Source organism: Xyrauchen texanus, chromosome 19 (genome assembly GCF_025860055.1).
Source record: "Xyrauchen texanus isolate HMW12.3.18 chromosome 19, RBS_HiC_50CHRs, whole genome shotgun sequence".
Classification (NCBI taxonomy): Eukaryota; Metazoa; Chordata; class Actinopteri; order Cypriniformes; family Catostomidae; genus Xyrauchen; species Xyrauchen texanus.
The window spans coordinates 28,427,127-28,442,048 of NC_068294.1; the positions used below are offsets into that span (position 1 = coordinate 28,427,127).

At 45.8% G+C, this 14,922-nt stretch overlaps 1 protein-coding gene across 1 annotated transcript in view; it reads left to right on the forward strand.

Moving 5' to 3' along the window:
• LOC127659402 (glypican-3) overlaps positions 1 to 14,922 on the forward strand; it is a 233,808-nt gene that overhangs the window by 27,874 nt on the left and 191,012 nt on the right. The window contains exon 2 of the mRNA XM_052149203.1: positions 421 to 582. Within this exon, the coding sequence (XP_052005163.1) occupies positions 421 to 582 (162 nt within the window). The remainder of the gene's footprint in view (positions 1 to 420; positions 583 to 14,922) is intronic.

The window sequence follows — 14,922 nt, forward strand, 5'->3', positions numbered from 1 at the left end:
CTCTTTCATCCAACTCAATGTTGGATGAAAATGGTTTACTGTTTCAGGCTTTAAATGGTCATATTTTAGTAGCAGTCTCTTGAGGATAGATCTTGTTCTTCTCTAATGAGTTGTTCTGTTCTAATCAGTTTGGCATGAAGATGAAATGCCATGCTCAGAGATGAAATAACACATTTCAATTAACTACCAGGTATTCATTTTGTTGCATTGTAAATAGACACCGTGCTCTGTGTTTTTAAGCTGGGTTGGAATAGGTTATATAAACAATGTGCTCTATAAAAACTATTTTCGCTGCAGGCAGCTTGACTCTCTTCAAACACTCTTTTAGAACACATTTACAATGTGCCAAAATCTGTTTGCTTTTTTATTTTTTATACTCTCTGTCTTTCTCACATTCTCTCATTCTCTCCCATTGTTTAGGCTCAGATCTGCAGGTGTGCCAACCAAAAGGCCTAACTTGCTGTTCTCGTAAAATGGAGGAGCGCTACCTGCTTGTTGCCAAACAGAATATGGAGTCTAGCCTCCAGGCCACCAGCGCTCAGCTCAAAGTACTTATCATTCAAAACGCTGCTCTCTTTCAAGGTAAGTTTCCTTAACAACACCTTAACAAGCATAGCACTGTTTAACCATGTTAGATTTGGCTGGGTCCTGTCTGTTCTTGGAGGTGGTTCAATGCTAATTGCTTCAACATTAGGCCTGAGAGAAATCTCCAAACAGCCCATAGAATTTCTAAAATGTGCTCTTGTCTCGTCTTGTTTTTCCTCGGCACGCTCCCACGGGGAATAGTGAGCAGGCCTAGTTTGCAATCTTCTGTGCTTCTCACCCCTTTCCTTTGTGATTTCTTTGTACTTTTTGTGGCTGACACAGATCAAAGGGCTGTGCTTTCCACTCCAACATCCTCCATCCCTTTCGCTCACTCTACTCCCATCATCCCCTGCTGCCCCTCCTCGCCCTAGCCTGGCTTTCACACACATAGCAAGCAGCGCCAAAGATTTGTCTCTTTTGAAGTCAACTTTGCCAAACATTCATAAAAGTTAAGAGGCTCTGTCAGAGGGACTTTTTCAGGATATCCAGTGACGAGTGCTGTGCACCCAGTTTTTTGGACCCTTTTGGATTTAGTCACAGTGTGTCTCTTTTAATTCATGTCACTGGCTCAGTTAAAAGCCTCCGAAATCTTAAATGCAATCAGCCTTTGAGTGGTAAAAGAGAGAGCCATGGAAGGTTTTTGTAAATTCCTTCCACACTTTGTGATTTAGGGCATCCTAGCATGCATCTAATCAGTGGATAGCTTGTAATACTTGACCCGCTCAGATCAGGATTCAAACAGGTGTCTCTGGCATGGGAACCAGGTCCGCTAACGAGGAGGCTAAAGGGTACAGCATCTAGCATCAGTCACTAATGCGTCTCTTGAGGTCAGGGGAGTGAGGTTTACACACCTACCAGCTGGCTACTGTTACACTCACCACCATAAACCTCACACCCATCTGGGTCACGGCAACACTGTAACCGGTCCTGCTCGATCCACTCTGAGTGGGATTCAAACCGGTGTCTTTGGTATGAGAGGCAGGCGTGCTAACAAGGAGGCTTAAGGCTACAGCTACCTACCAGCTAGCTAACGTTACAAGCTGATACATACAGGACATTTAAATTGTTTACAGATTTTGAATCATGGTAAATGGAGCTGTAAAGAAACCCTGTCCAACGTTCTTACAGCCATAATTGCATAATTTTGTGGTTTTTGATGGTATTGCACCAAGGGGTATAGGAGCAAACTGAAAATATGACAAAAAATTGGAACCAGTGCTGAGTAGATTACTTCTGAATTGAAATCTGGTACTGATTACAAATTACACAACTAAAATTGTAGTCAGTAATGTATGTAAAATAATCTAATCTGATTGCTTTTGGTTGTATATCTGACATAATTCTTGTTTATTTGATGTCACGTGCATTTGATTAATATAAAATGGTACTATTTTAACAATGTTGCTTAAATGCTTAAAAAAAAAACCAATGGATTCAAATGAGAATTTATATGATTTTTTGGGTATGTTTACTCACTATTTCCCATTTCCTGCATGGAATAATAAAATCTTACTCTGGCAATTTTAGAATTATAAACACCATCCGTATGTTGTAACAGATCAGACCATTTATATTTGTGAATCAATGTCACAAAAGAAAAAAAAACAGTTTCAAATGTTGTCACAAAACCAAAATCACATTCATGTACATTTTTAAAGCAGAGATCAAAAGCAATTCGCAAAACTAAAACTAACTTTACCTCACTAATGCAATCGGTTTGGCATTTATGTGTGGAATAACACTCCATGTTCAGTATAATTATAGCCACCTGGCTGATGGCTCTTATCAGGTCTGTGTATGCAATTCCACAACCCTCCTCTACCTTACAAAAACACTCAAAGACGAATGTATATCAGCTGTAGGCTGTTTCAGAATGAAAAAATTTGAAATATTTAAAAAGAAAAGGATGTGGTGGGGTGAGCAAGAGACCGACACAGTGAGTGTGGTGTCAAGCCTCGGAGAGGCATTTTATTAGAAATAATAATACAAATAAAATGTTCATAAATGGGGGAAATAGTGTTGAAAGGGGAAAGTGTCCAAAATAATGGGGGAATCTGGCATCTTCGCCGTGAAACTGTTGCTCAGTGAAGGTCCGGAGTGGTCTAGGCTTGAGCGGGGTCCAACGGCCAACATGCTCCTCTCCTGGATCTGTAGTGCATGGGGCGATGGTGTCGTTAGGAGACTGTCTTTCCAGGCCCACAGCAGGTGTGAGGGGAAGCATCCCGACCTCTAGCCCGTCAGCCGCGACACATGCTGTTCTCCCCCGGCGACGCATCTAATTTGGTCAAATCCTCCACACTCTGGTCCTGGGCATGCAAGGATGCCAGTGTGTGCACACATGGAGATTTGAAGCCAGATTCCCGAGAAGTGGTGTGCTCTGCGTTTTAAAGACGGCGGTGATGAAGCATTATTCACATCAGGTGTGCTTCATCTACCACTGTCAGAAGAGGCTTATTAACTAGGCACCTCTTCTCACTCTCCAGCCCACTCCCGTTGGGTGTCTGGCTGAAGGACAGCACTAAGAGACGGGGTGACAATGATGAGAGGGAGGGGCGGGTTGTTCTGCCACAAGGGATCAATAAATGATGAACAATTTACTGCAGTTGCATTAATATGTATTCATGTAATCCATAAAAAGAAACTGTAATCTGATTTTGAGTATTTAAAATGTTATTTAATCTAATTACGAGTTCTTGATTTTTGCAATCTGATTACGTAACTCAGATTACATGTAATGCGGTACTACCCAGCACTGCTTAGATATTAATTTAGAAATGTCTAAAAATGGCTAGCTTGAAGAGGTTAGAAGTCAGCTAGGATTAAATCAGATTACAGCTTGATATCATTGCATGGTTTAGAAGCTGTTAGCTTGAGCACAAGGGACATGTGTTATGTACTGTATAAAGGTGTACCGAACACCACTCTTGACCTCTTTCATGAGATGACGGTGATATTCCTAAATGAACTAGTGTTATATATGTTGTTTCATCCATCACCTAGAAAGACAATCATTATACATTGAGTGTCAGGCAATTCTTTGGACAGACATACCTATTGAAATGAGCAGAATGGTTTCTGAAAATGTTTTTACATTTACGTTTACATTTATGCATTTGGCAGACGCTTTTATCCAAAGCGATTTACAGAGCCCTTATTACAGGGACAATCCCCCTGGAGCAACCTGGAGTTAAGTGCCTTGCTCAAGGACACAATGGTGGTGGCTGTGGGGCTTGGACCCTTCTGATTACCAGTTATGTACTTAGACCACTACACCACCACCACTCCATTTTTATGGAATGATATCTTGACATATCCATCTTATTTATTCATCTACATTATGTTTGTTGGATCTCTATGCACAATGTTTTTGCCAGCTGTTGAAGTGATGGTTGAACTGGTGATTAATGAAATGCTTGAGGGAATCATTTAGAGCTAAAGATGGATTCCAGACCCTGGTGGAAAACAGCGTCAGTGAGGTGTTTTGGTCCCACATGTCATTCAGATTGACAGACAGCTCTAATTCCTGTTTGTGGGAAAGAGAGAGATCTGCAGTGCCACTCTGAGCTGCTTTTAGCCGCTTAGGGTAGGTACACAGCATGTAAATGACACCAGCTCTTTTCTATTCGAAAACATATTAACAGGTAATCCCCATTTCAAAGAAAGTAATATAAAAAGAGTCATGCTTAATTTATCAATTTTCTCTGCATCAGATCCACCCTTGAAAGACTTAATTTGGACATTGATATGTGTGAATGCATTCTGAGTGTGCGTCTCAACTGCATAACAATTAAAAAAAAAAAAGATAATTCTTTTGAATTAATTCATTTATTTGTTTTGTGCCTTTTTAAATAAATGTGAGATTATCTTTAGTTTCTTTAAACTCATTAAATTAGTTTAGTGTGAATGCCCTTTATAGGTGCACTCAGTAATTCTTTGATGTATGTTACATTTACATTTACATTTATTCATTTGGCAGACGCTTTTATCCAAAGCGACTTACAAAAGAGGAAGAACATCAGCGAATCATCTTAGGGAGACAGTGGTACAAAAAGTGGCATATTACAAAGTTTCACTATCATCATAATAGTATACAAAACAGATTTAAGTGCAACAAGAAATGTAAATATATATATATATATATATATATATATATATATATATATATATATATATATATATATATATATATATATATATATTTTTTTTTTTTTTATTGACCGGTTAAGTGCTTTTGGAAAAGATGTGTTTTTAGCCGTTTTTGAAGATAGAGAGTGAGTTAGCTTCCGGATTGAGTTGGGAAGGTCATTCCACCACCGTGGTATGATGAAACTGAAAGTCCGGGAAAGTGTTTTGGTGCCTCTTTGTTTTGGTACGACAAGGCGACGTTCCTTAGCCGACCGCAGGCTTCTGGTGGGAACGTAGCTCTGCATAAATGTTTTTAGGTATGCTGGAGCAGACCCAGTGACTGTTTTATATGCCAGCATCAGGGCCTTGAATTTAAAATGTGCATGAACCGGCAGCCAGTGGAGAGAGACAAAGAGTGGTGTAACATGTGCTCTCTTAGGTTCATTAAAGACCAGACGTGCTGCTGCATTCTGGATCATTTGGAGAGGTCTAATAACACATGCAGGAAGGCCTGCAATGAGAGCGTTACAGTAGTCCAGTCTAGTTATGACAAGGGACTGAACGAGCAGTTGTGTGGCATGTACAGAGAGGAAGGGTCTTATCTTCCTGATATTGTAGAGTGTAAATCTACAAGATCTTGCAGTTTTTAAATGTGGTCTGTGAAATTTAGCTCATCATCAATGGTTACCCCTAGATTTCTGACCGTTTTGGAAGGCGAAACTGTAGTTGGACCCAGCTGCACGGTGATGTTGTGTTCAACAGCCGGGTTGGCTGGAAAGACAAGGAGTTCGGTCTTGGCAGGGTTGAGTTGAAGGTGGTGTTCCTTCATCCAGGCCGAGATGTCTGCCAGACAGGCAGCGATTCGAACGGTCACTGTGGTGTCGTTGGGCTGGAAAGACAAGTAGAGTTGCGTGTCATCAGCGTAGCAGTGGTAAGAGAAACCATGTGACTGGATGATGGGTCCCAGTGATGTTGTGTATATGGAGAAGAGAAGTGGCCCAAGCACTGATCCCTGAGGTACCCCAGTAAGTAACTTGTGTGGCTTGGATACTTCCCCTCGCCATGCTACCTCAAAGGTCCAGCAAAATCAGAACGGATGATCTCGATTCAGCTCTAGCCTGTCTCAGCGACTCGATGACAGACAGCAGGGCAGTCTCAGTGGAGTGTCCACTTTTAAAGCCCGACTGATTGTCATCCAGCAGCTTGTTCTGTGAGAGATAGGCGGAGATCTGATTGAAAACTGCCCTTTCAAGTGTTTTTGCCATGAATGGGATGAGAGAGACTGGTCTGTAGTGTTCTATCTGTGTGGGGTTAAGTGCAGGTTTTTTCAGCAGTGGGGTTACTCGAGCCTGCTTAAATGTAGTGGGAAAAGTGCCTGCAAGAAGGGATGTGTTAATTATGTGTGTAAGTGCCGGTAGGATGGACGGAGAGATGGCCTGGAGAAGGTGTGATGGAATGGGGTCAAGGGAACAGGTTGTGGGGTGGTTAGAGAGGAGGAGTTTAGAGACCTCAGTGTCAGTTAAAGGAGAGAACATAGGGAAAGAAGGGTTGCATACAGGAGCCAGGTGTTTGACAGGGTGTGGTGCTGTGAATGTATTGCTGATGGCTGTAACCTTATCAGTAAAAAATGTGGCGAATATATCTGCTGTCAATGATGTGTCAGGTGGTGGAGGGGAGGGCAGAGAAGTGTGTTAAATGTTCTAAACAAGCTACGAGTGTCTGTGGTGCTGTTGATCTTGGTCTGGTAATATGAAGTTTTTGCAGTTTTAACGTTATTTGAAAAAGTTACGAGCAGAAGCTGATATTTACCTAGATCAGCTGGATCTTTAGATTTCCGCCATCTCCTCTCAGCTGCCCTGAGATCAGTCCGATGTTCACGAAGGGCGTCAGACAGCCAGGGGCTGGGTGGTGTAGTCCGTGCTGGTCTAGAGGAGAGAGGACAGATGTTGTCTAGACAGGTTGTTAAAGTAGAGCTAAGTGTGTCTGTGGCAGTGTTCACATCAAGCATGGAAAATACATTTATTGTGGGAAGAGAGGCAGAGACATCAGTGGAAAGGCGAGAGGGTGAGAGGGAGCGGAGGTTACTGGCGAAAGGAAACCAAAGGTGGGGTCGGTTTTACAATGGATGGGAGAATCATGTTGAATTGAACAAAGTAGTGATCAGAAACATGTAAAGGTGTAACAAGAATATTAGAGGTGGTACAGTTATGTGTAAAAATGAGGTCCAGCTGGTTGCCCGACCTGTGAGTTGCTGTGGTGTGTAGTCTTTCCAAGTCAAATGAGGCCAGAAGAGTATTCAGTTCAATGGCCTGGGGTTTGTCCTGGTGTATGTTGAAATCACCAAGAACCACAAGTGGCCTGCCATCCTCTGGCAAGGAGGACAGCAGGACATCCAATTCCTCAAGAAAGCTTATCAGCTGACCTGGGGGCTGATAGATGACAACAACATGTAATTTTGTGGGTTGCATTGTAGTAATGGCATGGAATTCAAAAGATGTATTGTTACATAGTGAAGCATGTGGTGAAAAAGTCCAGTTATTATGAATGAGCAAACCTGTTCCCCACCCCTACCAGTATGTCGAGGGGTGTGGGAGAAGGAGAAGTTGTTAGAGAGAGCAGCAGGTGTTGCTGTATCCTCAGGACGTATCCATGTCTCTGTCAGTGCCAGGATGCTGAGGGTGGACTGCGTGGCGAAAGCTGGAATGAAGGCAGCTTTGTTCACAGCAGACTGGCAGTTCCAGAGTCCAACTGAGAACGAGAGTGGAGCAGGTGTTGAAGTGCAAAGCGGCCGTAGGTTGTGTGGGTTGCGTTTTGTCTTGCATCTGTATCTTGTGAATGGTCTACAACAGATAACAGGGATGTCCTTGAAGGCATGTGTTATTAGTGAACTAGACATCATAGTATGTATATATAAGTAAAATAATAAAAGAGATAGAATAGAAAAATACTTAAGTGCTTTGGTGAGTGGAGCCTTGTCAGTGTCCTTGCTCGGTGGACTCGCACAGGTAGACTCGCTGGTCTTTACCCAAGTAGGTCTTCACACGATGGCCACCACTTCCGCTGCCGCTTCCGCGTCAGCATTAAGTCCAATAAATAACCACTTTTACGAGCTGTTCAGTGCAGCCATGTTGAAGTGGCTTACTTTGCCTTACACTAAAACTTAGTGGCTTGGATGCTGCATCATTCAAACCTTTCAGTTACTAATGCCATTGAAATTCACTATGCACAGTAAACCAGGATTAATTTAAGACATTAATGAAAGTGTCCAATAACAGGGCAGTTACTGAAATTAAGCAAGTAGTATTCGGCTGATCATGTGATGCTAACATGGCAGCCCCCATGAGGTGCACTTGCTCCATGTAGAATAAAAGAGCATTTATAATGTTACTGATATGACTCTTTATCTTACTGAGTGGTCATGATTTTGTACATATGTTTCAAATCAACTAAGAATGTTCTCATCATGACTTAAGTTGATTTGTTTATTAGTCGAGCATTACACCATCACTCATCATCTTATGATATATGTTATGATATTGGGCCAACCTGTCGTTTGTTTGCTTCCAGGCACAAATTTAAAAACAGTCCCTCAGTTCAGTGCTTCTATACCTCAATGAGCCACTTTAAGCACCAGTCATGCTATCTTCACTATGACAGCAAGTAGTCAAAGGCTATTTCATTCGGCACTGCATGTCCAATTCTCGTTCCAACCTTGTTAGTGTAGCACTCGATCTTAAGTGCTCTAGGCGTCTGGCCTTAGTTTCATTTTTTCCCCGTCCCACTTTTTCCCGGCATACCCCACTCTAATACTACCCACCTCGCTCTCCCTTTGGAGTCATTTAGCTCCTTGTCGAAGTTTCACCATAACCCAATAATGGCCTGGCTGGCGGAGAGCTGGTCCGGGCATGAAAGGCATCTGAAGTTGTTTACTCACCGCCTAGGGCAAATTTAATAACTTAATGATGGTTAGAAATGGCTGTGCCATCTCGCAAACAAGCCCTTTGTGCCTCGTTTGCCTGATGAGTGAAAATATACTTGCCGTCACTGCATCTTTCGCTCGCAATTATAATTAGTTTTCTATCTCAAAGGCTCTGTTGATATTTCTGGGCTGGTGTCGTAAGGGTACATTGGGTCTTCGGCGCTCCACTGTATATGCAATGTCTAATGGTGTAATCCTCAAAGTGATCTCTCTTCCCAGGCTCTGTGCTGTGCTAAAGAGAGGAAAAACTTGGAGAGACTTGGGGAGTAAGGAAGAGCTTAGAGAGAGACTTTGTCTCTGAAGAGAGGCTCTGTACTCATTTGAAGCTCAGACTGCAGTCCCAGCAGACATATACACACTCACTCTAATAGAGTCTGCTCTGGATGAGTGTTAACTACAGTGCAGTTAGTGAAGCTCTTAGGAGCCTTATGTGATCAGTTACCTATTGCTGCCCCAGCACCACTCTGTAGTTTAGCTAACTGAGAGACCTGAGATGTTACAGGAAAGAGTTACCCTTAGCAGGAATAATAAAATGAAAGCAAAGGGCATTATACCGGGTTTTCAGGGAGAGCTTGGTATGTTAAAGAATCTTTCAGTAATTGTTTAGTTATAGTCTGTAAAATGAACAGCATTTCAAGCAATTCACTGGTATTTAACAATAAAGATAGGGAAGACCAGGGCTTGTTGTTACACTTTATACTACAGTGAATATTTCTCAGGGCAGGTTTTTTTTTTATGTCAATTTCTGCATAAAGGGAAATATTTTGAGAAAGAAATGTTTGTTAACTTCATGTTGCCTCTTACCTGTTGTATGGCCAAGAATTAATAGTAGTTCTACTTCTAGAAAAGTAGAATGACTGCACTTGTTCATTAACAGCAATTGTTACAGTAATAGACTGTTATATTACAAGGTTATATTAAGCATGTACTCCGTACTTTCCCTTCCCCCTCTCCCAATCCCCAACACCAAGCCAACCTCCAACAAACATCCCTTTGGCCAAAGCCCAAGTACAAGCGCAGATTAAAATTTTTTTTTTTAAAAAAACATTGTATATATATAATTTTTTTTCCATACCGTGTGCATATGCGAGATAACTGGGTGTAACTTTTCCGTCTAGCTTGATAGAAAGGCTTTGCAATGGCGAAATAGGTAAATGAACTTCCAGTTCGATACAAAACAGGGGAGGGGGTCTCTCTCAGGTGGAAGCGACCAATGAGCCAAATGTCTGAGACAGAATGCATAATAAAAAAACAAAATCTTGGGTAGGCTAAGCCCACCTACTCTATGTCAATCAGCCTATGCAATTTAATTAAATGTAATCTGGGACATTTACCATTCCAAATGAAGGACTTCGCTATGCTATGAAATTACTTGAAATAAGAGAGGGGGACATATATATGGAGACTGTAGCAGTTAGTAGAATTTTGGAATACATAACATAATACATCATTCTAATTATAATAACATTAACCTTCCCAATCATAGATAAATGTTATGAAGCCTACCTGCCCACAACACTCAAAAAACGTTTTATCAAAGGGTCAAAATTAACTCCAAATTTGCTGGTAATAAATTACCCAAATCCTTAATGCCCTGTTTGGGCCACTGGAAGGCACCCGGCTGAAAAGACGTTACTGGGCAGTACTCTGTCAGAGCCAAAGCTTTGGATTTAGACCAATTATCCTGAGAACTTAGAAAAGGAATGAATAATTCTGTGGAGACAAGGCATAGATCTAGTTGGGTTGGAGACGAATAATAATATAGTATCTGTGTAAAGCAAAAGCTTATGTGCCACACCTCCTGCCATCACCCCTGGTGTGATAAAGAGGCTGAGGCAGTTAGATCCATTTGCAGTGGTTTTAATGAACACAGGTAATAGAATCAAAGTAATCTTGACATCAGCTCACGCTGGCAATAGAAGAGAACTCAGGCAGGCCGAGGTCCAATACTCAGGCTGAAATAGTAGAGGGGCAATCCAATAATCAGAGTGAAACACAGGCGAAGGTCAGGGCAGGCAGCGAAGGTGCGAGAGTCCGTTAAACAGTCCAGGTCCGAGATTCAAGGTCTAAGGGCAACAGGGTTACGTGAGAAACAGACGGGTAGGTAAAGCAATATTTCACAGAGGACAAAGGGGAAGCAGTCCATATAAATAGAGGATAGGGAGCAACAGGTGATAACGCTGAAGGTAACAAGGGAATGCAGCAGGGCTGGATGGTGATGAGTGCAGAGTTAATACTCAGGGGAGAGGGCTCGGATGACGCCAGAAGGAGGTGTTGTAGTGCGTTCCGTGACACCTGGAAAATCCTCCTCCTTTCTTATCACAGTTGCTAATGTTTCAAGGGCAAGGCGGAACAATAATGGGGAAAGAGAGCAACCCAGACGGGAACCCTTATCCTGAGTAAAATAATCTGAAATTAATCAATTTGTTTGTACTGCCACTACCGGGTGTCTATAAAGTAACTTTAATCTATCCAATCAAAGTATTCCCGAACCCGTATATTTCCAAAATCTTAAAAAGATAATCCCATTCTACCAGATATCAAACGCCTTTCAAACGGCATCAAGTGAGATGGTAGCGACTGGAGTCTGATAATTCGCCACTGAACACATGATATTGATGAAATGCCTAATGTTATCAGAAGAGCTATGGCCCCAAATAAACCCCACCTGATCTGTATGTATAAGAGAAGTCATAACTTAATCAGTTAGCCAAAATGTTTTCAATATTTTACCGTCTAGCTGGATCAGGGAAATTGGATGATAGCTCTTACACTCGCTTGGATCTTTGTCCTTTTTAAGAATCAGACTGATCCAGGCTGTAACGTATGACCTTGTCCTGTTTTACTGTTTCCCTTTTGTCTTCCATTTTGATACTTTCGTCACTCCATAGTTTTCACTTTTGAACCTTCTGTACCTCCATAGTCTTGTTAGCCATTGTGTTCATTGTTCATTGTTCTCACCTGTCCTCGTTAGTTTCCCATTGGTTTCTGTTCATCACCTCATCATGTCATTTTGAGTTCTGGTTGTTCATTGGTCCTGTCTTGTATTTATACCCTGCCTGTTTGTTCAGTCCCTGTCGATCGTTGAATGTTAGTAATGTTTGTTGGTATGTTTGTTAAGCCTGCTCTGTGTTTCCTTCCCGAGTTCCCTGCTTATGTTTATTTCCCCATCGTGGGTTTTCCTTTGTGTTTGTTTAGTTAAATAAAGTTACTGCTTGTGGATCCTCAACCTTCGTCTGCCTTGTTGTCTGCCAAGCATTACAGAATGATCGACCACACAATGGATCCAGCAGTTTTTCGGGCCAACTACCGGCTGCTCTGTTTGCGACAGGGGGACCGTCCCATAGAAAGCCACATCCGAGACTTCCTTGCTCTGGCAAGCCTCTCCGACTTCCCGGACTCTGCCTTGGTGGTTTTTTTCCGGGATAACCTGAACCCTTCGCTGCAGGAGCTGTTGCCTCTGACGACACGCGGCTGGACCCTCCGCGACCTCCTGGAGGCGACCCTACTGTTGAGCGGCTCTCCGTTTACTGTGGTCGTTTCCAAGGAGGACCCAACCTCAACACCCACAGCGGAGACTCCCCAGCCGTCTCTGGCGCTCCCTGCCACGCCAACCCCATCAGTCAACGAACAATCCCCCACGCCAGCGGTATCCCTAGAACCAGCGCGGTCCACTTCGTCTGCTCGTAGGAGGGAGAGAAGACAGGCTTCCGCCTTCCGGCATAACCCAGCCCCGGTCTGCGAGCCAGAGCCAACGCCTGCCCCGGTCTGCGAGCCAGAGCCAACGCCTGCCCCGGTCTGCGAGCCAGAGCCAACGCCTGCCCCGGTCTGCGAGCCAGAGCCAACGCCTGCCCCGGTCTGCGAGCCAGAGCAACGCCTGTCACCGTGAGCGAACCAGAGCCCACGCCTTTCGCGGTGAGCGAGCCTGTAGCCTCCGATGTCAGTGAGCCAGCGCCTGTAGCCTCGACCGTCCAAGAGCCAGCGCCAGTAGCCATGACCGTCCAAGAGCCAGTGCCAGTGCCAGTGGCCGTGATCGTCCAAGAGCCAGCGCCAGTGGTCATGCCCGTCCTAGAGCCAGCGCCTCTCGAGCCCCCTAGGGTTCCGCCTCCCGAGTCTCTCGAGCCTTCCAGAGCTCCGCCTCCCGAGCTTTCCAGAGCTCCGCCTCCCGAGCTTTCCAGAGCTCCGCCTCCCGAGTCTCTCGAGCCTTCCAGAGCTCCGCCTCCCAAGCTTTCCAGAGCTCCGCCTCCCGAGTCTCCCGAGCCTTCCAGAGCTCCGCCTCCCGAGCTTTCCAGAGCTCTGCCTCCCGAGTCTCTCGAGCCTTCCAGGGCTCCACCTCCCAAGCCTCTCGAGCCTTCCAGGGCTCCGTCTCTCAAGCCTCCCGAGCTTTCCAGAGCTCCGCCCTCCGAGCTTCCCAGAGCTCCGCCTCTCAAGCCTCTCGAGCCTCCCAGGGCTCCGCCTCTCAAGCCTCTCGAGCCTTCCAGGGCTCCGCCTCTCAAGCCTTCCAGGGCTCCGCCCCTCAAGCCTCTCGAGCCTACCAGGGCTCCGCCCCTCAAGCCTCTCAAGCCTTCCAGGGCACTGCCCCTCAAGCCTCTCGGGCCTTCCAGGGCTCCGCCTCCAGAGCCTCCTACGACTCCGCCTCTTGAGCCACCCGAGCCTCCGACGGCTCCGCCCTCAGAGCTTTCCGAGCCTCCTACGGCTCTGCCTCCCGAACCTCCTAGGGCTCTTCTCCCCGAGCCTCCTGCGGCTCTGCCTCCAGAGCCATCCTCGGCTCCACATCCTGAGCCTCCCTCAGCCCCGCCTCCTGAGCCTCCCTCAGCCCCGCCTCCTGAGCCTCCCTCAGCCCCGCCTCCTGAGCCTCCCTCAGCTCCGCCTCCTGAGCCTCCCTCAGCCCCGCCTCCTGAGCCTCCCTCAGCCCCGCCTCCTGAGCCTCCCTCAGCTCCGCCTCCTGAGCCCCCAGAGCCTCCCTCAGCTCCGCCTCCTGAGCTCACAGAGCCTCCTCCGGGGCCTCCTACGGTTCCGCTTCCAGAGCCTCCTACAGCTCCGCTTCCAGAGCCTCCTATGGCTCCGCCTCTCGAGCCACTCAAGCCTTCGACGGCTCCGCCTTCAGAGCCTCCCGAGCCTCCTACGGCTCCGCCACTCAAGCCTTCGACGGCTCCACCCTCAGAGCCTCCTACGTCTCTGCCCCCAGAGAATCCAGAGCCTTCCTGGTCTCCGTTCCTAAAGCCTCCCACAGCGCCGCCTACCTCGGCTCCGCCTCCTGAGCCTCCTTCAGCTCCACCTCCTGAGCCTCCCTCAGCTCCGCCTTCTGGGCCTTCTGAGCCATCACCTCCCTCGGCTCCGCCTCAGAGGTCCTCCTGGGCTCCACCTCACGCGGCTCCGCCGGCCTCCCTTGTGGCCACTCCATCTCCTAGGCCACCAAAACCGGCCCCTGTCCTGTGGTCACCTCCCAGGTCCCCTGAACCGGCCCTTGGCCCACGACCACCTCCCAGGCCACCAAAGCCGGCCTCTGTCCAGTGGTCTCCTCCTAGGCCTCCTGCATCTACCCGGTGGCCAGCTCCCAGACCATCGAAACCTGTCCCTTTGTGCCCCCGCGGACTGTTTAATTTCCCCTTGTTGCCCCCCTTGGACTTCCTGCCTGCCCTCTGTGCCCCTTGGACTGCCCCCCTGCTCATGTGCCCCCCCGGTCTGTCTGTCTGCCCCCAGTGCCATCATGTTGTTTTCTATGGTTTTTGTCTTGGGTTTTGTTTTCTCGTTTTTGGATCGTCTGGGATCCGATCCTTAGAGGGGGGGCTATGTAACGTATGACCTTGTCCTGTTTTACTGTTTCCCTTTTGTCTTCCATTTTGATACTTTCGTCACTCCATAGTTTTCACTTTTGAACCTTCTGTACCTCCATAGTCTTGTTAGCCATTGTGTTCATTGTTCATTGTTCTCACCTGTCCTCGTTAGTTTCCCATTGGTTTCTGTTCATCACCTCATCATGTCATTTTGAGTTCTGGTTGTTCATTGGTCCTGTCTTGTATTTATACCCTGCCTGTTTGTTCAGTCCCTGTCGATCGTTGAATGTTAGTAATGTTTGTTGGTATGTTTGTTAAGCCTGCTCTGTGTTTCCTTCCCGAGTTCCCTGCTTATGTTTATTTCCCCATCGTGGGTTTTCCTTTGTGTTTGTTTAGTTTAGATAAATAAAGTTACTGCTTGTGGATCCTCAACCTTCGTCTGCCTTGTTGTCTGCC